Raw genomic sequence first — 24,273 nt, 5'->3', positions numbered from 1 at the left:
ACTGCATATGTGAATGACTGAACCTAACACGATTGATTGAACAGATTTTGCATTGCTGCTTTGGAGCCAGCAGTACCTCAGTTGCGTACCCTTTCCCCTCAGGAAGTGGTTAATGTGCTTTTCAAAACAAGGGGCAATTTTTCTTCCATAGTGTGATTTAGTCATTCATTTTAACCACAGGATCCTGCTTCAAGCAGGCAGCAGCTTGAAGCTTATGAGAAAAAAAGTTAACTGGGACATGTGTGTGTAGTGGTTGTTTTTTTTTTGTTGTTTTTGTTTTTTTTGACTGCTAACCAAACTTCTAGGTTATCTGTCAAACCAGCCTACAGTATTTCCTGTTGGCCCCTTCCCAGTACTGGTAAGTGGAAAGTCAGTATCCTGTTTTCTCACCTTCTGAGATCTGTACCTTCATTCCTTATTCTCATATTGACTATTTTTCTTTTTGTTACAATCAAAAATTTTGAGCCTGACTAATTTAAAAGGGCATGAATAATTAAAATTCATTTAAAAGCAAAGCCAAATTTCTTAGCCTTCCTGAAGTCTTTTAAATGTGCCAGGCAATATTTCTCTTACCCTGTGGAAAACCCAAGAAAAACAATTTTAATCTAAGGGAAATATATCTTGTGGTAGGTGATTTCCTAGTTCTCAGTGGTCACTGGATAGGACAGTTGAATTTTATCAATTTCCACCAAATTTTCAGAAGTAAGGACACTGTGCAAACCATACAACACTTCAGCATAATAAAATTTTATTTTGATCTTTATTAAGAAACCTAAAATATTGGCTCCATATACCTGACAAAGAGAAGAAAGTTTCCGGAGGAGCAAAGGAAAATCCTACTATATATCTGTCTAACATGAGTTCCTTTAGGTCCAGTGGAAATATGTTCACCTACACTAGAAAATTAGCACTAATAAAAGCATCTAAAAATTAAAACCATATAACGCTTCCTCTCTGCCTGGGATCCCTAAGCAGTATGGCATTACTTTTGTAGACAGTAATGTAATACGAATAGAGATGTTCCTTTAAAGCATAGTAAGTATAAAGCTCAGTTTTAAGCTTTCAAAACTATCTAAGCACCTTGGGTACTTCAATGCAGTGGACAGAGGAGTAGGACATCTAAGTATTCCTGCTTAGCAGTAGGTTGAAGACAATTTCTGATATGAATCAAATATAACAAAAAATTGTTGTAACAATTAGTGAAACTTAGCAAGACAAGAGTTCAACAATATTAACTGTTTAAGAAAGCTTTCAGATGGTGTTAACTGAAGAGCACCTTGATGAAGTGATGGGACTCAAAGATCTACAGGAACTGGGAAAGGGTATTGCTTCTTTGGTTCCTTAGATGTTTATTGGCAGCAAAGCTGAGCCACAGTGTTTAAATTACACTGTTACATGTTTTCTCCCACTCTTCAGCCCATCGCTGGCTCGCTTACCCTGTACCTGAAAGAGCAAAGTTTGTTTAATGAAGTTGTGCCTAATTTCTGTGAATTCAGAATAAACTGGATAATCTTTTTGGTCATTTTCTGTACTTGATCTTCAGAATTCTCCCACCTACTTTTTTCCTTCCCCTTTTTCAAATTTGTTGGATTTGGGGATTCTCCCTTTGTAGTCCTCACTTGTCTGGACTTTTCTCCAGACTTTCTCCACTTGAAGCTGCCAGCAGAGGATTTTTGATGTAACCTGAGGTTCTCTGGTCTAGCCTGGTGTAAAAGCAAATTGCGGATGAACAACCAATGAGTTAGTCACTGGAAACATTGATTCATTCTGTGGAAACCAGAAGAGCTGAGATAATATCACTCCTTGTGGGGTTACAGGAGGTTGCAAACCCAAATCGTCTGCACTCCCTACACTTCCCTCCTATGTTCCCAGGGACTGAACAATTTATTTCCTACCTCAAAGATGAATAGCTTGATAGTCATGAGAGTACTGAAGGCAATGCTTTTTGCCAGCAGGACTCTCAAACACAAAACAGCCATGAAGAGCATATTCATTTTTTCCATTTTGACATCTGTTTTCAAAAGAAGAAAAAGATAGAAGAGATTTTGGCCTTGATGCTGTCAAAAAAAAGAAGGGGAAAATCCACACATCATAGATGGTGAGGGAAGGAGGAACAGAGGGAAAGATGGCAGAGAAATTCATCAAGTTCAAGGACGAGAGGAAGAAATGCCTGCCCAGTGAGAATTTACTTCCCATTGCTGGTTTATCCCAGGGAAATTTCTCAGCTATTTAACCTGTTAACCCAAAAAAGCAGCTTATTCCTCAATAAATATTTCCAATTCTGACATTTTTACACTAGAGAAAGTAATTTTTCATGTCTTCATACAGAATCCACAATCAGTGAAACTTATTGTTTAATAAGTATCTACAATTCAGACATTTCTGTACCAAAGATAATACATTTTCATGTATTTTTACTGAATCACCGGTAAAGTACATAAACTATACTATTGCTTTAAGCAACTAACCTTTTGTAGAGGCATCCGTAATGTTGCAAGCATTCATTGTCGCCAGTTCTTCAGCTTTCTCTTCTGTTGAATGATTGAGACACACTATAAACCGTATCTAAACTACATAAAACGAGAATTATAGAAAGCACATCTATACCCCTTTTTCCAGCAGTAGATAAGCATTATTGGAGTATCAGATGGCAGGCAGACATTAATTCTGGTATTAATTTGAAGAGAAAAACTATCTTTCTATGTGTGATTGCAGAAAAATCCACCAAGATTGTTGAGGATTTTTCTATCCGTTTTGAAATGCATTTTACCACAAGAAAAAAATAATCAAAAAATAACCAGAAGTTTTGGGTTAAAAACGTATTTTCCTTTTCTTTTTGTTTTCATAAGTTATTTCAAACTTTCTGCTATCAGACATGTACACTCATGTGCCTTGAACAATTTTGCGTTAGATAAAGGTAGACTCACAAACGTAAAGAGTTTTGGTTTTGGTTTGTTGTTGTTGTTTGGTTGTTCTCCCCCCCCCCCCTTTTTTTTTTTAAAAGAAGAAAAGTCCAGTGCTTAAGTAGTTGAATTAAGATCATCTACATGTACTTTGTACTTTGGAATATCTCACTTCCACATATCTAAACACCTAAATATCTTTCTGACTGTACTTTCTTGCTCCTGCTAAATGCTCAAAGAATAAGAAAGTATCTTGGAAGAGGCATCTCCCAGAATCAGTCTGTGCTTGTAAAAAACACTGTACCTGGCAGGATTGTGCTGGTTGCAGTCTCATTCCTCTTGTGAACAGCCCTGCAGGTCCCCTCTGCATCTGGTGTTACTCCAATTACCTTCCAGGTACTGTACATCCCCTCTGATGTGACAAGAGGTGCCTTCAGATCATATACAATGTGACCCTCAGGCCCATCAAGACTGATGTTCTTAGGGTAGAATGTCCTTGCCAAACAAGCTATGTTAAATTTGCTGCTATATTGTTTGGGTTCATTTGATTTAAGTGCAATGACTTCTGGTGTAGAATATTCTTGTCTGTCTGAAAAAGAAGCATAACTTTAGAATAACTTTATTTCTGCATACTTTCTTGACAGCTAAATCACCTGCGATTCAAACATAGCCTACTCATGTTTGTCCCCTGACACCTGAGTGTCTTCTTCCTTCTGCTTCCCAAAGAGCAGATAAAATACAGAAAGGGAGCACAGTGGGATTTTAATGGAAGGTCCCTTGGAGTCTTAAACTTTTTTTTTACCAAAACTCATACCTATATGTGAATTCATTTAAGTTAGGCACCTTGAAAAGAGGGAGTTCTTAAGAATACAACATAAATGATCATATTCATTAATAATTCATAATAATTTACATCCTAAAAAGAACATTTATTTCAAGAGCAGCCTTATATGTTTCTAACATGATACATGATAAAAGATCCTTTTTTAATTGTGCAAAAATCCTTTACTTGATGAGGTTAAAAGGCTTAACCATAGAATATAAGTGATAGGACTCTGATACTCCACTCTACAGTACTGTTCCAATAAGTGGGATTGGGTGGGATTACCTGCAGATACAAAATAATGTTGCTAAAACAGAAGATGAAGTTAAATTTTAATTTACAAATGTTCAGGTCCAAGGAGATTTTCTTTCCAGATTCTGTTATTTCAATATTTCCATAATATTTCTTTGAGGAACCTGACCCAGGCATAGAAAAGTCTCTAGACTTAACAAGTGAATAGCGTTACGTGAGCTCTGGAGTGATTTCCAAGTTACGAGACCATTTCACTATGTAATGCTGAGCCATCCTAAGAAATAAAACTAGGGCAACTAACAGAGGCTTTCAGTGCCATTCCACATATCCCATTTACTCTGTCTTCTCTCTGCCTATTCCTTCTGAAAGAAACAAGTCTCCCGTAGATCCTTAAGGCATCTTTGTACTAAGCATTTGTGCTTTCACTGAAACCTACCCCTGTCATTACTGTGAAAAACTAGGAGAAAAAGAAGAGATCTCTGAAATGCTCATCCCCAGTTAAATGCTTATCCAGGATTTCCTGATATGTTCATGTGCACTGCCTGTCCTGGAAGTTCAGCTGCTGGGACTTGGAGCTGACTCTCTCTCATCTCCTTGCATAGGAGCTGGTTTAAGGTGAGGTTATAAGCATTTTGTCCACACCTAAGTTATAGCTCCTTCAGCATCACAGCCCGTGCCTGGCCGTGGCAATCTCTCATGAGACCCCCCCCCCAAGAGTAGTGTGTTCAGCTCTGGGGTCCCCAACATAATAAGGATATTAACCTGTTGGAGTGAGTCCAGAGGTGGCTGCAAGGATGATCAGAGGGCTGGAACACCTCTCCTATGAAGACAGGCTGAGAGAGTTTGGGTTGAGGCTCAGGGAAGACTTTATTGCTTCACATTCCCACAGAAAAGCTGGGGTAGATAGACCATCCTTATAAAGATCGCCTTTATGAGAGTGACATTTCTAAATATGAAGTGCTTTCTCACATTTCAAACAGTTGTTGCTAAATCACATATGCCCTGCTTTTCCACAGGATATTTCTGCTGAAACCCTTTATGTCTCCATTTTCCTTTCCATGCGCCTTAGTGTTACACAAATGAAAGAAAAGAACTAACTTTACCTCATGCTAAAGCTGGGCCAAAATACCATCTCCAGTAGGTATAATCAATACAGTGCTAAATTTAGTAGTGCAGCTACTGGGGGGAAGAGGGTCGGGGAGAGGTGGTGTTGAGGATATGTGGAGTAATGCTGATGCACACAACTAGGAGAACAACTTTTTTGGTCCAGAAAGGTTTTGCTAACTAAATTGAGGACTTGAACACCTGGTTGGTGTATGCATGTTCAAGAGATCCCTAGCAACAGAAAATTCTCATTTAACTGTAACATCATACAACCCACCCCACTTCAGATTTACTCCACTTTGTCCACCCCACCTCAAACTTACAAAATATATTAGTTGTAATACAAATGGAACTTACTTGGTTCAACTGAGAAAGTGATCCCACTTCCAAATACAAGCTTGTCTGTTTCCACAGTGTTTCTGCGTAGTCAGAAAAAAAGAAACGATTTCCTCACTACATATTAAAGGTGTATAAAATCAAGGAACAAAATGACAGTGGTTAGTCCAATGGATCTGTGAATGAAATGCTATGAAAGCTCTCCAAAGAAACTTTTCTTTCCAAAACTGGGGGGGAAAAATATTTTGTAGTAGAGAGATTTCAAACAACTTGATGCAGGCCAAAGCTTTTAAAACTCTTTCCTCTTCTCTTTTGTTAACTCAATAAGCAATATACTTGCAGAATAAACAGTCACAGGAATTCTGCAGTTTGCTCCTTCAACACATTCCCTTCTTTCTTTCTTTCTTCCTTGAAATGTATTTTTCTTTTTGCAGTCTCAGGTTTTTGTATGAGGCCTTAGAGTGTTTGTGCCATTGTGCTACTCCAAGTTCTCAACACAGTGATATACTTAGTTACAAAAAGCGCCTCTTCCTTCCTTTTTACTTCACAGTATTTCAGATGAGACAGGTATACCAATATACCACACAAAGAAATCACATAGATTTGCAAATAAGAATCTGACCATGGGTCAAAAGTGGGGATTTAAACCTACCTAGGACTTAGATTTTTGCCTAATGAAAAAAAACAAAAGTTGTGTATGATTCTACAGAAATTAGTAAAACTCTTCAGAGTTGCAGAAGTGTTCTGCTTCTGTTTGTTTCTTTGTTTTTTCACTTAGGAATTTCTTTTTATTTTAGTTTTTATTTTTATTTTTTTTCCCAGGAAGAAGAGGAAAGTGCTGACTCTGGGCTTTTAGAGCTGTTATCTTTCTGGATGGCCCAGGGTTAAGGGTGATTTAGTACCTCAGTAAATCATGCTTTTGGTAACTGTTCTTTATTAGGTAGAGATATATTGAACCATAGAGGCATTATTAAATAAGTATTTTGCTGTGGGTGGTGCAAGTTGGATTGATCAAATGCTGCATAATGGTCAAATTCTGCACTCTTAGCATGAACAGCATCTAAAGATTTGTGTGAAGCATAATGTCCAGGGAAAAATAAAATTCACGTGAATACATTTGTTATGCATATGCGTGGCGAGATGCTCCCTTCCTTTGTTATGGCATGGGAGAATAAAAGAATAGAACACTTATATAACATACTTACATAACCAATTCACATAAAAAAAATCTGTGAATTATCTGTTGTTGGTCTTTAAAGATATTGATAGACTATTTACAGGGGATACACAACAACTGTGTTGACTCACTCAGTTGCTCCTGAATGGACTAGACAATGCCCTCCTTGGGTATACGGACAAACTATTCACCAGATAATAGTCTGCTATCCACAGACCAGCAACCTTCTAGAAACACATCTGACACTCTTGCATCAGCTTGTTGGTCACAAATGAAGGTCACAACCCTGTAAGAGTAGTTGGCTGGTCTTGTTGGCTGGTCAAGGAGTGTTGCCTGGTGAAGGTGTTTGTGAAAGAGAATATGAGATGTTGACAATCAAATGCATGGCTTCAACAGGGGCAAATCATGCTTGACCAATCTGGTGGCCTTCTATGATGGAGTGACTGCATCAGTTGACAAAGGAAGACCGACCGGTCATCTACCTGGACTTCTGTAAGGCTTTTGACACGGTCCCACATGACATCCTGATTTCTAAATTGGAGAGATATGGATTTGATGGGTGGACCTTTCGGTGAATAAGGAATTGGCTTGATGGATGCACCCAGAGAGTGGTGGTCATTGGCTCTATGTCCAGGTAGAGGCTGGTGCTTTTCAATATCTTCATCAATGACATAGATGATGGGATTGAGTGCACCTTCAGCAAGTTTGCAGATGACACCAAGCTGAGTGGTGCAGTTGATACAACAGAAGGAAGGGATGCCATCCAAAGGGACCTGGATAAGCTTGAGAAGTGGGCCTACATGAACCGAATGAGGTTCAACAAGTCCAAGTGCAGGGTGCTGCACCTGGGTCAGGGCAATCCCAGGCATGTGTACAGACTGGGAGAAGAACCTATTGAAAACAGCCTTGAGGAGAGGGATTTGGGGGTTCTGGTAGGTCGGAAGCTTGACATGAGGCCAGCAGTGTGTGCTTGCAGCCCAGAAGGCCAACCATATCCTGGGCTGCATCAAGAGAAGCGTGGCTAGCAGGTCAAGGGAGGTGATTGTCCCCCTTGGCTCTGCCCTTCTGAGGCCCCACTTGGAGTACTGCATCCAGGTCTGGGGCCCCCAGTACAAGAAAGTTGTGGACCTGTTAGAATGGGTCCAGAGGAGGGCCACAAATATGATCTGAGGGCTGGAGCACCTCTCCTATGAAGAAAGGCTGAAAGAGCTGGGGATGTTCAGCCTGGAGAAGAAAAGGCTCTGGGGAGACCTCATTGGGGCATTTCAATACTTAAAGGGTTCTTATAAAAAGGATGGAGAAGGACCCTTTACTCGTGTACATAATGATAGGACAAGGCAGGGGGGGGGGGTTAAACTGAAAGAAGGGAGATTTAGATTGAATGTTAGGAAGAAGTTCTTTACTCAGAGGGTGGTGAGGCACTGGAACAGGTTGCCCAGAGAAGTTGTGGATGGCCCATCCCTGGAGGTGTTCAAGACCAGGCTGGATGGGGCCCTGGCAAACCTGATCTAGTGTGTGGCATCCCTGCCTATGGCAGGGGGGGTTGGAACTAGATGATCTTTAAGGTCCCTTCCAATCCAAGCCATTCTATGATTCTATGATTCTATGATTCTGTGATTCTGTGATTCTGTGATTCTGTGACAACTTTCCTTATTGTTGCTCATCCATAGGTAACATTAGTGCCTTGACAACACGGTAAGTAGCTTCTCCATTTCAGTTTTCTTAACCTTATGCTTAGACTGATTGCATTCTGCTCGGGCTTAATTAATCAGTATGGGTACTTATAATATATCAAACTTAGTCCGTGGTCTGTTGCCATGTTATCACTCAATATCAGAAAGACCCTGATTATCCTGTCACATTTTTGGCATGGTCAGTCTTGTCCCAAAATGGTGTTCTTTACCCAGTGTGCAAGGAGCTGATTAGCACTCAGAATCAAGACATTTGTTTATTTCATGTCTGCACAGAGATGAATGCCAGGTGGTAACTCCACGAAGCTCACATGCCACCCTTACTCAGAACAGTTAGTTCTTTTATATATTACAAAATGCAAGATCATCACTTCCTCAGGTTCAATGACAGCATGCACTTACATGATTGGTCTTTTAACTTCTTGCTTTCATTTAAAGATACAGTACATTACCTTTTTACTACACACGCTCTAAGGGTAAGGGATTTCTAGTGGTAGGGGACTTCCCTAGCCTAAGGGTGGGTACTTTTCTATGTTAATGGGATAAGCTTCACCTAAAGTTTACATGAGTAACTCTTTCTACTTCCTTATCTACTTCTTGTTGTCAGTGTTCAAGGCTGATAAATTCATTTGGGTTCCCACTATAACAGGCTTATCTGAGTAAACTCCGTACATTCAACGGTTATGTTGACCTCCCCTTCTGTACATGTTGACCTTCCTTCCTGCATCAGTTTGTGACACGGGAAGTTGCATCTTAAGATACACAATGGAAGTCTATAATAAATACATGTAGATTTTTGATGGTTGCTAGAGGACCAGCGATCTTTACTGACAGAGGGTCAGAGCTGAGTGCACAAGAAAACACTTTTTGAGAAATATGGGATCTAGCCAATCCTTGACTGTTGCCCCTTGTTCCATTTTGGGGTGTATTTTAAGGAATTGGATTAAATTTTCTGGGGACCCAATGACCAAAGTAAAGATGAAAAGGTATTGTAATCAGTTGTGACCACAATATAAAATGGAGGATGGTGAGGCTTGAACAAAAAATGGATACTTGAATGTAATACCATACTGCAATTAATACAGTTTAAAAGGACAAAGAAAACTTGTGACAGAAAGAAAAGAAATGATTTGCAGAATTTCAGTACCAAAAAACAAGAGACAGTTAAGAGGTTTCTTGTGAATGGTTGGGTTCTGCTGCATTTGGATTCCAAATTTTGGACTTATTCCTAAGCCATTATACGATATTATCAAAGGGCCAGAAGAACTACTGGAATGGACTCCAGAGTACCAGAAAAATTTTGATGAGATAAAAAGAAAACTAATGGAAGCTCTGTTCTTAGGCTTCCCTGACATGACTAAGCCCTTTCAATTGTATGTATATTGTGAGAAAAATCTCAATAATTTTCTCAGACAGGATCTTCTGTGAAGCTATTTTATTCGCAATTGCAATGGCGGGCATCCAGCAAGCAGGAGCGCAGAGTAAAAGTATACCATGAGCTTGTATTCCCTATTACCCAACACCTGATTTCTCTCCTGCTTCCTCATTAGTTGAGTACTATAGGTTCACAAGCTAGTGGATGCCTTTCAATACCATATATGTACTATTTTATTTGACCAACCATTAATTTCTCCTTTTCCTTTTTTTCCTTCTTATCTCCTAACTAGAGGGCTCGTGATTTTTGGTTTTACTGATTTTGCACTGTTCATCCTGTTTTTCTTAGCTATCCTCCTTATTTTGGGACAGTGGGACCTTCCCCTTCTTAATATAATTCCCACTGCTATGCTACTGTCATGCCTGCACAATCACTTTTAAATATGCAAGGCTAGTGGCATTTTCCACTGCAAAAACAACTTCTATTGCAAAAACACAACTTTGTTTCTCACAATATGAAAGATAACATTAGGCCTTAAAAGTGATAACCCAAATGCTCAGGATCTGGAAAAGACCAGTGGCTTAATTCTCAAAGCAACTTGATGAAATAAGTAAAGAGTGGCCTGCATGCTTATGGTCTGTAGAAGCAGCTGCTTTATTAATCCAGAAGGCCTGGAATCTTCCTTTGAGACAACCTATAACTACAATGGTCCCTCATGAACTTCTGACAATTATAAATGATAAATGACATTACTGGGTTTCTCTGAGTCAATTGGCCAAATATCAAGCTATTCTGATATCTCAGGAGGAAGAGACACTGGGTATGGTATCTACATTGAACCTGTTGCCAATAACTAAGCAAGAACCATTACAGAATGACTGCTTGGCTACTGTTGAACAAGTCTATGCCAGCAGACCAGACTTAAAGGATGAATCATTAAAAGATGAAGATTTACAGCTATATACAAATGGCAGCAGTTTCATGCATGAGAGGAAGAGGAAAGCTGGATATGAGGTGGTAACCGTCCAGGAAGAAATAGGAACTAAACCATTACCTTGGAATGCCTCAGCACAAAAGGACAAGATTATTGTGTTGATTATAGCTCTTGAAATAGAGAAAGATCTGAAAGTTAACATATATACCAAGTCTAAGTATGTTTTTGGAGTCATACATGCCCATGTAGCCATGTGGAAAGAACAAGAATTACTGACTTCACATGGAAACCGTATAAAATATGGCCAAGAAATATTGACATTGTTGCATGTGCTTTTAGAACAAAAGGAATTAGCAGTAAATCAATACATAGCCACTAAAAAGGACAAGGAGAAGTGACTCAAGGAAACAGAAAAGCCGATTTGGTAGTCAAAAAGGTGCCTTACAGGAACATGTGGTTGAGGCCCTGATAAAAGGCAGAGAAATTAATATGTCAAACTTGCTGTGTAAGTAATCCCAAAATACAAAGAAGACCACCTGCACATGAAGTGAAATGAGGGATAATCCCTGGGGAACACGGGCAAATAGATTTCTCTGCGCTGCTGATATGTAGGCATTATAAATACCTACCTGTTTTAGTAGATACATTTTCGGGGTGACTGGAAGCTTTCCCTTGCCACACCAATTGGGCTGGAGAAGTTGTAAAAGCTCTTTTGAAAGAAATAATTCATAGATTTGGAATCCCTGAAGGGTGATCCTCAGATAATGGTCCTCATTTCATTTCAGAAATAGTCCAAAAGCTATCAAAGTTTATTCAATTCAAATGGGACATACGTACCCCTTGGATGCCCCAGTCTAATGGAAAGGTCAAAAGGATGAATCAAACCCTCAAAAGGCAGCTTTCAATGTTATGTCAAGAAACTCTTCTTAAATGGATAGATGTTCTGCCAATTGCTCTGATAAGAAATAGAATCTCCCCTCAGGTAAGAGAAGGAATAAGTCCTTCCAAAATATTATAAGGAAAACCTTATCTTGTCAATAGGACAGAATACCAGACTGACGGCATGTATATCAGGGATTATGAATTATGGAAAGATTATTTGCTGTCTCTCTCGTGGGTACTGTCTTCTTTACACAGGTATCTTAACCAGAGAGCTCCACTTCCCTTGGATGTCCTAGCATACAGCTTATTCTATGATTCTAAGGTGGGAGACAGTGACCAGAAAACCTGGTCAGTTGTACTACTTGATAAAGAAAGAAATGCAGTATGAGAATGTTGATTCAATCAGGGTTGTCTGAATGAAGATCTGTGGATCAGGACGATAAGAAATAAAGAAGGGGGAACTGTAAGCAAAATGCTGAGACACAGACCTATCAAAGCAAAAATGAAGACAATAACAAGAAACAAAACTCCCAGTCACAGTGGTTGATGAGCTAGCAAGCTACAGGCATAATTTCCAGGAAGATCAACCTGAATTTTGGACCTGTGAACCAGAAAGAGGCTGGACTAGGAGGATGCAGAAACTGCAGAGCGCTGAAAACCCATGGAGGTGTGCAGGGGGAAGGAGCAGCAGGAGGAACAAAGAGGGATAGGTAGAAAAGGGTAGAAAAATCATTTGTAAAGTGAGGCCAGTCACTATGCTTGTCTGACTGAGCCCTGCAGCTGAACACCACAGTCTGTCCTTTCTTCTCATCTTTTCTCATGAACTCTTCTCTTAACTCACTCTCTGTTTATTCACACTGTCCCTCCTCTGTGTCTGTGCACTGCAAGACAGGCCTGGCATGCTGGCAGGGTTGCTGGGCATACATTCCAGCCATGCTGGCACTTGAGGGATCCAGGCAGAAGTGCTGGAGAGACACAGTTGTAAGGGACCCAAAAGGAACATCAAGCCCAGTTCCTGGATTTTCTCTCTACTGGCTACAAAGGAGACACAATGAGTAACTTAGATACAACCTTCTGAACTGTGGCAGGTAAAACACCACCTGGTGACCAAGAGCAGACCATTAGATGTTCAAAATCAGATTAGCCTGAGCCCAACACCCATATTTGAGTGCAAGAAAAACTAGCATGTCATATAGTGATTGTCCCACAGCATGCATCATGATCAAATCTGTTCTCTGAGGTTGTGAGGAAGTGGAATATTATACACCTGCAGGCTCTTCAGGAAGTCAGTTTGTGTTGTGTAGTTCAGTCCCCTTCAATTACTGTGATACCTAGTCCACACAGTAATGAATAGTCATACAAAAACATTTCTGATTTCATTTCAGTACCAGGTGACACACCTTCTTTGATGTCTTTTGAATGCTGCATTTTGTCTTCCTCTCTGTTCTTTTACTGGTGGAAAATCAAACCACAGAGCAATTGCTGTAAATTAAAAGTAACATTGTCAACATCACTCCTGTGGTAGATAAAGGAAATGGTATGCCTCCCTCACTGGAACATTGCCCATACTTGGTGACATTGAATATGGATCAATTTCAGAGCTCTTTACTCTTAAATAAATTTATTCTAGATTTCTTTTCAATAAAATTCTGGAGATTTAAGGTAGGACATTTTCTTAATGTCAGAGACCAGATGTACCCAAACACGTTAAGTGTCAGTTTAATTTTGTCTTACATATTAGGACTATTCTGGACTGATCATCTACCAAATTACTTTTATTTCTAATATACTTATGCCGTAGCAAAATAAGTCTGTGATACACATACTCATCAGAGGTTAATTTTGCTTGGTGTCATTGCCTATTTTGCTGTACAGATGTGCTAAGATTTGAAAGATGGGGGGTGATGCCAGAAAACATAGAATCACAGAATGAACAAGGCTGGAAGACATGTTAGAAGACTGTCTGATCTCAAACCCCTGTTCAAAGTGGAGTCAGCTAAACCAAGTTCCTAAGTGCCATATCTAGTTGAGTATTCAATATGGAGACTATACAGCCTATTTGGGCAGCTTGTTCCAATACTCAGTTACCTTCCAAGTGAAAAAGCTCTTCATTATGTTTAAGTGGAATTTCCTGTATTTCATTTTCTGCCCATTTCTTCTTGTCATGTCACTAGGTACCACTCAGAAAAGCCTGGCTCCATCCTTTTTACTCCCATGGGTACATTTGCTGGCTCATGTTCACCAGAGTCCCGCAGGATCCCCAGGTTGTTCTGCCAAGTTGCCAATAAGACATTTTTAGTCTTTTTGTGAAGAAAAAAACTGTACTCTAGTTCAATTTCTACTATGGTGCCTGTCTAATTGGTGTATGGGGAGAAAAGGAGTGGGGGCTGATTTACTGTGTTTACTGTGGCTACTTGTTGGATTCCCTAAAATCATGAAATTACCCTTCAGACATTTCAAGGAAAACTTTCCTCATGAAGAATGGGAAGAAAATGGTTTTGTACCCAACTATCAAAACTCTGATAACATTTCAGCCTTGTCACCTTTTTTTTCTTTTTTTCTTTTTCTTTTGTCCTGCTCTTTCCATCAGTCATTATGATTTTTTTTCTAAAGAAATTCAATTTTTTCCTGCAGAAATATGCAGCTGTGTATGCAGCTGTTGCAGGGAGAGCTGGTCCTTAGAAGGATCTGCAGAGCTGATGACTTGGCTTTGAAAGGATGAAACATTACATTGGACTCTCGAGAAAGGATAGAGTAAAGCTAGGTTTTAGGCATTTCCCAGAGTGTGTTGGATCCAACTCCAAGCTCAGCTGCTATCAGTGATGGGTATGCCAGGGATGTTGTAGGTGACTGACTCTGAGATCTATTCTATTCCATATCTTTCTCTGCATGTAAGAAAGCATATCTGGAAATGAGAGAGGCTAAACTGAGTAGGTGGTATATGGGTGGAGAACTAGATCAATCAGAAGAAGTTGGGTGTTGGGTGTTAACCCCGGCATATGCCAGCTAAGTACCACACAAGTGCTGACTTGTGTTACTCCTGCAGTGGGATAGTGGAGAACTGGAAGTGAGAAAACTCATGTACTGCGATAAAGACTTGAGGGAAAGCAAAAGCTGCAGATGCAAACAAAACAAAATAGGAATATATTCATTGTTTTCCACTGGAAAACAGATTTTTAGCCGTTTCTTGGAAAGCAGGGTTTCATCATGCATAATGGCAACTTGGAAAGACAAATGCCATAACTCCAAACATTTCCCACTCCTCCTTCTTTCCCCACAGCTTTTATTGCTGAGCATGACATCATGTGGTATGGAGTATCATTTTGGTCAGCTGGGGACCGTTGTTCTGGATGTGTCCCTTCCCAACTTCTTGTGCACCCTCACCCTATTTGCTGGTAGGGCAGTGTGAGAACTAGAAAAGACCTTGACTCTTGGTAAGTGCTGCTCAGCAGTAACCAAAACATCAGTGTGTTATCAACCCTATTTCCCTCACAAATCCAAAATATAGCCTAATGCAAGCTACTATAAAAAACTTAACTTTATTCCAGCCAAAATCCGTACATTGGATCAATCTGGTGAGGAGAGTCACACAACATGTGTTTCACTACACATTCTCTGAATTTCCAAGAACAACTGCTGTGTTATAAATTCTCACTTTTCAAACTGTGTCTCCCTCTTCCAGAAGTCACAAATCAGAAGTTTCCCAGCTTCATATTTGTGCCTGGTCCAAGAAAGAGATGAAAAGACTGAATTCAACCTTGCAGTCCCTTTTTTTTTTTTTTCTTTTTTTCTTTTCTAACCCACTAGTTACTGAATGTTTTCACAGAATGGCTTAGGAAGTGGCATCAGTAGATGCCAGTGGCAAACAACACTGGTTTCTACATATACCTTCAGGTACAGCAGTTTCATTTGGGAAGGGCGAGACATTGCCCATGTCTCAGTGCAGTGCAGGAGATAAATGGGTAGATTCACTCTCAGTTATGGATTCTGGCACATTTTCAAAGCACAGCTGTGTAAGACATGCAGGTAGCTTGTTTATTGCTGAGTTATATTTTCTTTAATATCTTGCTCTACTATTCTCTTTCAGAGTTCCATAAATCCAACACATAAAAGTACCTTAATGCATTTCAACCACAAGAATACAGCATCTTACTAAAATGCACAATTTTGGCTCACTTTTCCAGACAAAATGGATCAGTTATTTATGTAACTGCGCTGACTTGATACAATCCTCTCTATGTCAGTGTGAGTGGCACAGAACTAAGTATCAGCAAGCAGTTGCACAAGAAGATCTTCTTCTTGCTCTCCCAGAAGAGATGGTGACTTGGCCTTGGTGACAGAATAGAGTGTGTAAAATTATTTAGACAGATCCACCCTTCAGTTCTGAGTATGTATCAGGAACCTGACAGATCCAATGCCAACCACAGATATCACTATTTATGGACAAACCAGATTTTGTGTGATTGACTGTGGGCGCACCTGACCAGGTAGGGCAAGAGTGTTCTGGGCAACAAGCTGGCTGGGCTTATCAGGAGGGCTTTAAACTAGATGCACTGAGGGGAGGAGATGTACCTCTGAGTGAAGGAAGCAAACCTGGGAACTTAGGAAACAGGGATATACTTGTGAATTGTCCCAAAGCAGTCAGGAAGAGTTTTCTGGAAAAGTGATGTGACTGATAGCCCAGCTGAAGTGCCTCTGCACCAACGCATGCAGCATGGGAAACAAGCAGGAGGAGCTGGAAACCATGGTGCAATTAGACAAATACGACCTGATTGCTATTACTGAAATGTGGTGGGATGGATCACACAAATGGAACACTGGAATACAGGGCTACAAGCTTTTCTGAAGAGATAGGCAGGGAAGAAGGAGTGGCTGTATTGCCCTCAATGTTACAGAATGGATCGACTTTAAATTAACATGGTTGAGAAACAGCCATGGTTGAGAGTTTGTGGGTGCAAGTTAAGGATCACACCAATAAAGTATACCTGGTAGTTTGCATCTACTACAGGCTGCCTGATCAAGGGGAGCCTGTTGATGAGGCCTTATTGCTTCAACTACAGGAAACATCATGCTCAGATGCTCTCATCCTGGTGGGGGACTTCAGACACCCAGATGTCTGGTGGAAAAGCTACACAGGAGGCTGTAAGCAATCCAGGGGACTCCTAGAGTGCGTTGAGGATAATACACCTTATTATGAGGTGTTGTAAGAAGATTGTTAAAATATACAAAGAGTTTGTCAAAGGGAGAGAAAAATGTGAAAATGGGAGATATCAAGGTGATTCAGGGAGAGATGTCTGGGAAAACAGAAGGAAAAAGGTATTAAAAGGTCCTGTTATGTGCACTGGGGGCTGGCAGTTCATTTGTTGTTGAGGGGCCTCTCTATTCTGTGTTCATGTCTGTGTATTAAGGTTTAAATGCTAGCAACTGGGAAAAAAAGACCATGTAGGTCTTTTGTATGGTCAGACTATAAGGGCCTGGGCCATGGTGGTACCAGCAACTGGAGAGGAGACCATGGGTCATAAGGGCTCCTGTGCCTGGAATACCAGCAATTAGAAAAAAAAAAGACTGAAGTAAGTACATATTGTTTGAGTGTATATGTCAATGTGTGCAGTCACTAAAGAACATCAAGCCAGACTAACCAATTAGTAGGATATAAAAATTGGGATTCAGGTATTAAGGCAGCCGTAAGTCTGGGCCAGATACTGGAGAAACCAGGGGATCTGAGATTTGACTGAGATTTGCTTTGGGGAACAAGAGGTCCAAACCAAGTACCAGAGTACAGTACCACAGTGCATAAACTGTGACATCTGAATATGAGCTACTGCTAAGACAAGAGGTCTGGACCATCTAACAGAGAAACCCTTTTACGTGTGTCCATGTCTTTGCATGTGAGGCAACCAGGAGACCAAGGAATCCATTGCCAGCTGTCTAAGGTCTGTTACTGGGGTGGGGGAGAGAGGAAAGGCATTTAATAGGGTGTGTGAGTGGGTGCCTGTGTGTGAGAGCCAGATACTGAATTGAGGTTGTGGACCTCAGAGACGTGGGCAACTGAGGAGACTGGGGATTGCAGGGGAAGCTACAGGATAGACCATTGTCAAGAGCCAGCTACTGGAGGTCTCCACAGTGTGAGAGACTGCCAGTATTACACTTATGTGGATGTGTGCATGCATATACATGATTTCAGTTAATGCCCTTTCATCCTGATCAGTCAGAGGGAAACGGGCTCTTTCATGTTGTTTGTGCTGTTCATGTTTACGTCTGTTTGTCTAGCCATGTATATATTGTGTATTGTATGAGTGCACCTATCAGGAATACACAGTTATACTCACTACAAGCCTGAACTGGCAACTATAGAAGCCAACTTAGAGAATTCATTCCCAGCATCACAGATTAACAGAATGGCTGAGTTTGAAAGGGACCTCAGGATGTCGTCTGGTCCAGCCCACTACTCAAGCAAGGCCACCTAGAGCCAGTTGCCCAGGACTATGTCCAGACTGCTTTTGAATATCCACAAGGAGGAACACTCCCCCGCTTCTCTGGGTAACCTGTGTGAGTACTCCATCGCACTCACAGTACAGAATTATTTCCTCATTGTCAGATGGAATGTCCTGTGTTTCTGTTTGTATTCATTACTTATTGTCCTGTCACTGGGCACCACCACCACAGCCTGGCTCTGTCCTCTTTACAGCCTCCATTTACATATTTATGTACACTGAGAAGATTCCCTGCTGAGCCTTCCCTTCTCCAGGATGAACAGTGCCAGTTCTCTCAACCTTTTCCAAATGTCAGATACCCTAGTACCTTAATCATCTTCATGGCCCTTTGTTGGACTCTCTCCAGTATGTCCATGACTCTCTTGTATGGGGGCGCTCAGAACTGGACACAGTTCTCCAGGTGTGACCTCACTGATGATGAGTAGAGGGAAAGGATCACCTCCCTCCATCTGATGACTATACTTTGCCTAATGCAGCCCAGAATACCATTAGTCTTCTTTGTGTCAAGGTCACAATAATGGCTCGTGGTCCGTTTGGTGTCCATAAGACAGCCAGGGCCTTTTTTGCCAAGCTGCTTTTGAGTTGGGTGGCCCCTAACATGTACTGGTGCATGGACTTTGCGTTTCCCTTCCTTGAACTTCATGAGTTCAAATGGGCTTCCTGCCAGTCCATTTCTCCAGATCCCTCTGGATGGGACAGCATAACCCTCTGACATATCAACCACTCCTCCTGGTCTTGCATGATCAGCAAACTTGCTGACAGTACAGTGTGAAACCCAGTGGGTTTTAGAGCCTGCCACTGTCAGGTCTATGAGTTTGAAGTGCTTTGGGTCCCAGATCCAGATTTGAGAACTGACATCCATGAGTGGGCTCAGGCCAGTACCACATAGCAGGTAGAGCCTGGCTGAAGCACGGTGGGAGAAGGCCCAGCCAGAGACTCTGCACTGGGTTTGGGCAGGAGCTTGTGCATAAATCTGCCCATGCTGCTCAGGAGGAGTGCTTCCTTGGGCCACACTGCAGTTCTGGGTTGGTACTTTTCACCTTATACAATGGTTCTGTCTGTGCCTGTGAGGCCACGCAGCTGTAGGGATACCTTGCTCTTCATTTTGTCTGTAAAGGTGGTGATTGGCCTTGGAAGGACAGGTCATAGCAAACTAAATGAGGCTTTGCATCAAATTTTCCTATGTCTTGTAGATATCCTCAAGGGCCTGATAAAACCTGTACCTCACAGTGTCTCAGTGTCACAAAGAAAAAACAAACAAACAAACAAACAAACAGCTTTCAGTGATGTTTCTGGTTAGTAGGAGGTATCCAGAAAACATTCCCTCCCTGGAAAAAGATATCATCATCTCTGTCAGGCATGGAGCATCTGGAATGACATGCGGCATATTTAAGGATTAGAAGGAAAGTTCAATCCTGCCATAGTGGCCGTCATGCAGAGGTAGTGAGAGAGCCCTGGGCACTGCCACCTCTGACCATCTGTCTTCCTGTAGAAAGGGAGAATAGACACAAATAGATATACTTGGAGCATATGCACTTCTATGTCAGAAGTACCTCTCATGCTCTTGCACTTCCTTCTCTGCCAGACATCAGTGCACAAAGAAACACCATCCATGACTTACCTGGACTGAGTGCCAACACAGCTAAGAAATCTTTCTGTATGACTAGCACTGCTGGTGCCCCAGCGCTGGCAGAGGCCACCCACAGCAGGCTGGAGGAAGGTCTATCAATAAGGATTAGGCAGTGCTGGGATGTGTTTCTGCTTGAGGTTTTAAATACTCTGCAGCAGACTATTGCTGCTCAGGCCCAATCTCCAGATCCAGCATGTAAAAAAGCAAACATCCACCTTTGCTGTTCCCAGAGCTATAAGGGTACCCAGCCTCTCCAACAAGGGTGCAATCCCCCTTTGGGAGATGGGCAGGCAGCTTGGGGCAGATTTGTGCTGCACACAGAAGGAGCCAAGTGCCATCTGGCAGACCCAAGAGGCTTCACAGCAGCTCTGAGATGGAGAGCTGAGGGTGCCCTGCTCCTTTTACTCTCTTGGGATTAAAGGAGCACCAGGGTAGATGTGGAGAAGAGGCAGTGATAGTAGCTTGTGGAGAAGTCTGTGAATTAGATGAAAGTCTATGTTGTGTGAAAGGTTTGGGGATTGAGCTTCCCATGGGACTTATACATGAAATTTTATTTCTGACTTCTGTTATAAATGTCAAACTTCTCTGAAAATTCAGTTGCCATGGATAGGTTGGGAGATCCAACATCCTTTAGTCCTAATCTTCACTGTTATTTCAGAGAACATGTACAGGCAACTGTCACTTTGAGGAAGAGCTCTGTCACCACAGTAGTCCTCCCACTTTTTGTGCTGCCTCTGCCTCCATTGATTTTATGGTGTGCTGTCTGGCACAGAAGTAGGTGGCTGTGTCTATGGCTGTAAGGGCATGCAGCTGCAGGGAAACTTTTTTTTTGGCTTTATCTGCCGAGATGGTGGCTCGACTTTGGAAAGGTGGGGCATAGCCTGTGTTATTCCCAAAAGGATAGATCCACGCTAGAAATTGCAGCTCCCCTGTTGGAGCCAGACGGACATAATTCCAGTCATAGCGAGGGCTATCCAAAGGTGCTCCTGTTACAGTGCAGGTGAGTGGGAGCGATCCGAAGACTTTCCCCTCCTTGGGACCAGATGCCACCATTTTTATGTTGGAAAGGGTACCTGGAAAGACAGAGGGCAGGTATGAAGTTTGAGTTTTTGTGAGAAAGTTCATGGGTTCAGTAGTCAGTCCCAAGGTTGCAGGGTGCACAAAAATAGAGTCCTTTAGCTCCAGGAGTTATCCCCAGAAGCAATGGTTTGCTCAGACACTACAAAACCATATTTCTTTGTACCACCCAAAGGACTGCTGAGGCAGGAGACCCACCAGAGTCTAGACAACTGCTGGTAAACCTGACATATCTCTAAATATGAATCCAGAGTCTTGGAAGAAGGAGCACATGGAGTCCCCAGCCCCTCTCAGCCCCACTGCTGCCTTCACCAGCTGTACCTGAGCACAGGGAATGGGATGGGTATAGACACATGTGGAGTTGGTTTGCCAGTTGCACATGAGCCCCAGAGGAGCAAGAAACATGGGGCTATTGCTGTGTCCCCAGAAAATAGCCTGCCCCTGGAAAATTCCAAAGCTGCTCAGAGTGGGATTCTACAAGGCTCCTTGGAACAGTTATTGGCTTTATCTAGGAATGCCTTCCCTTAATCCATGCTTAGAAAAATCCCAGAAAAACTCTCTCTTCTGTGCTACACTCCACCTGAAAAGGAAGGATGATTTCCATGCAAGGATTCTTCTTAAGAAGTGGCATTTAGAGTTGGGCAGTAGCAGGCCAAGGGCAGCCTGGATCTATTCAGTCCCAGTCTCCCAGCAGTGCTGTGCAGCACAACTTCAGCAGTCAAGGCACTACCCTCTGTGAGATCATTTCATTGTTTTGGGGACAGGGAGAAGAGGAATTAAACCCCAAAGGGACACAGAGAGGAGAAGAACACAGCTCTTGCCTCCCACAAGGAAGAGGCAAGAGCTGGATGGAGTGGATGGAGCCTGTGGCCCCTCTGGCCTCATGACACACACCCAGCATCACTGAGAACACCATCTCTGGAGGTGGTCCCCACCCCTGCATAGATAGAAGTGGACTGAACATCACTTGTTCGTCTTTTGGCTCATCTTTCTGTGCTCATCTGCACCTTTTGTGGGTCCAAGGTCCAGCTATACCCTGAAATGCTGCAGGAGTGTAAGTCAGACCTGGGAACCTCCTGGGCCCTGCTAGGCTCTTTCAGCCCCGGCTTGGCAGGCATACTCTGCTCCACTCCCTCTTCCCCAGCAGTACCCCTCCTCTTTCTTCTTCCACATTCACAGCAGTGTCCATCTCTCTTTCCATCTTCTTTCCCATGGTACTTCCAGTGGCCCATGTGAGGAGGACATCAGTGCCCTGGGGTGGCTGGGGAAGAGATAATGAATGGCCTCATTGGACTTGGTAATCGCAGGGGTAAGCAGAGACCCAGGGAGGAATTTGCCTGGTTTTTACTTGGATCCTGCAAACTGTGCTAAGTCACCATATGTGGAAATAGTAGGCGAGGTCCTGGAGATACATAATGCACAAGACCAGACACTTCCCTGTCCACAGCAACTTGAGCAATGTGAGGTAATTTTGGTTGATGCAGAAGACAAACACGGTACCCCCACACCAGGCTCCTGCTAATACAAGTGAAGCCCAAAGGTCAGAGGCCTGGCAGGAGAGAAGCATGGACCCTCTGGGTGCTGTCAGCCCCTCTCCACCCTCCATGAACCTTACATGACCATTCACCTCTGCAACACATGGCAACAGTAACAGTAACAAGTGGATAGGTGCAGGGTGCCCAAAGACCCCCTACTACTTTCACATGTTCTCCTCAGTCAGGGTTGTTCCCCACCACTAACACACTGCCCATTCTTCCAGGGCATGGCATTTGGTAGGAGAGAAGAATACTGAGAGGCCACAACCTGTTCCTCTCCCTTTTACAGAGGGAAGTTAAAACTCGAAAGCTGTCCTTGCTCTCCCTCCAAACCCTTGCTGTCTCCATGGGCTTGGAGTCCCCAGTGTGAGAAGTGAGATGGCACAGAGAAGGAATGCATGGGGCAGGCATTACAGTTGGGCATGGAAATACCTGGGCATAGAAATGGCCTTGTGTTCCTGGGATCCTTCTTGGGACCTGCCTTTATCTCCTAGAGTTGCTGCGAAAAGGAGACACAACAGCAATACGGCCATCCTCCTTCTGCTCCTTCTTCTTCAGTCTGAGCTAAGCCCAGAGCCAGCCTGCCTCTCCCATACCTCAACACAAGAAGACAGTATGGCGCTGAGCGATGCTCTGGGCATCTGAAGAGAGTGGTCAGGGTACCATGGGAGGGCAGAGCTCAGATTTTCCTAGGTCAGGAAGAGTCAGCTTGGGCCCCACTCCTTCCAGCCCTGGAGCTGGTGGACAGCTCTCCTATGCCATGAGGTGAAGTACAGAGACACTGCAGAATTATGCCAGATCATCCTCCTTAAGTCCTTCAACATCTACACATACTACAGAAGGGCAGGAAAGGGCAAAGAGTAGTTCTGAAATGCTACAAGTCCTGGGCAGAGGATCCACCCTTGTGAGGAGAGAGCACAAAACCCATGCCCTTGTCCCTGACCCAGGAAAAGTGGGGCTCTCACCTTCAGGGGCTGCAGCAAAGGTGACGACCAGCAGCCAGAGGAACATTGCAGGCTTCTCCAGAGGAATTTGCATGGTGAGGTAGAGAGTTCAGGCCTTCCTCACTTTGGGTCAGCAGAGAAATGTCCTGTCCTTTCAGCACTGAAGGCTGATTTCCTTCCAACTCTAGACAGGTTTGCAGCCTTTTCTGAACAACCCCTTTGCAGCTGCAGGTACTTTAGGCACTGGGGAATTGGATACCTTAGTCACTGCTGTCATGGGTGGGGAGAGCAAGTCACATTTCCTTTTGAGTACTGCTCAGCCTGCACAGGAAACCCAGGGACCTCGGTTGTCTCACCAGGGCCTCTCATAACCATTTCCCCAAACCCTTTTCTGTGTGGGTTGTTGCTCTGCAGATAGCTGGGGGCAGGGTGAGGGGAAAGATATTCATGATAATGATGTGGAGAATGCTTTCTCCCTGGGAGTGAGATGGGGTCAAATCCTTCTTCCCCCAACCTGTTGTCCCACCCCCCACCAAAGCCCATGGCTATCAGGTCTGGGAGGGAGAAGGAGGATTTTCACCTCTGGCTCCTCCACATCTGTATCACTGTGAGCTATGCCCAAAACAAAGAAATGGAGTAGACAGTCCTGTTCTTGCATTGTGAAGACCAGGATCCCTTCCTGGAAGAACAATCTGCCCTTTGGTGGTTTTATCATGCTGGGCAGCCAGATTCCACCACAACCGCTCTCTCACTCCCCATCCTCAAAAGAAGAAAGTATGCTGGAAAAAAAAAAAAAGGCTCATGGGTTGAGTAAGGATAATTTAATTAAAGGGAAAAGGAAGAGGTAAAAACAACAACAACAACAACCAAGCAAAAGCCGCGTGGAAGCATAGAAGAAGAAAAATAAATTATCTACTTCCTATCAACGAGTGACATTTGGCCACACCTTTGGAAGCAGGGCCTCAATACACATAGCGGTTGTTTCGGAGGACAGATTTCTTCATAATGAGAATGTGTTTGTGGCCCCCTTCCCCCCACCCCCCCTTTTCCCTTTCCCCCCTTTTATTGCTGGGTGTGATATCATATGGTATGGAATATCCCTTTGATCTGTTTGGG

At 42.7% G+C, this 24,273-nt stretch overlaps 1 protein-coding gene across 1 annotated transcript; it reads right to left on the bottom strand.

Annotated features, from left to right (window-relative positions):
• Window positions 1-731: 731 nt before the first annotated feature.
• On the bottom strand, window positions 732-23,913 carry LOC106043396 (uncharacterized). Its single transcript, XM_067003544.1, has 7 exons — window positions 23,179-23,913; window positions 20,342-20,674; window positions 5,440-5,496; window positions 3,208-3,492; window positions 2,469-2,531; window positions 1,896-2,011; window positions 732-1,703 (listed from the first exon to the last, which is right to left on the bottom strand). Exons 1-7 carry the CDS (start codon window positions 23,249-23,251, stop codon window positions 1,413-1,415), a joined length of 1,218 nt encoding a protein of 405 aa, XP_066859645.1. The 5' UTR covers window positions 23,252-23,913; the 3' UTR covers window positions 732-1,412.
• Between the last annotated feature and the right edge of the window lie 360 nt (window positions 23,914-24,273).

The sequence above is a fragment of the Anser cygnoides genome, chromosome 11 (assembly GCF_040182565.1).
Source record: "Anser cygnoides isolate HZ-2024a breed goose chromosome 11, Taihu_goose_T2T_genome, whole genome shotgun sequence".
Lineage (NCBI taxonomy): Eukaryota > Metazoa > Chordata > Aves > Anseriformes > Anatidae > Anser > Anser cygnoides.
This window is presented reverse-complemented; position numbering and strand designations above follow the sequence as displayed.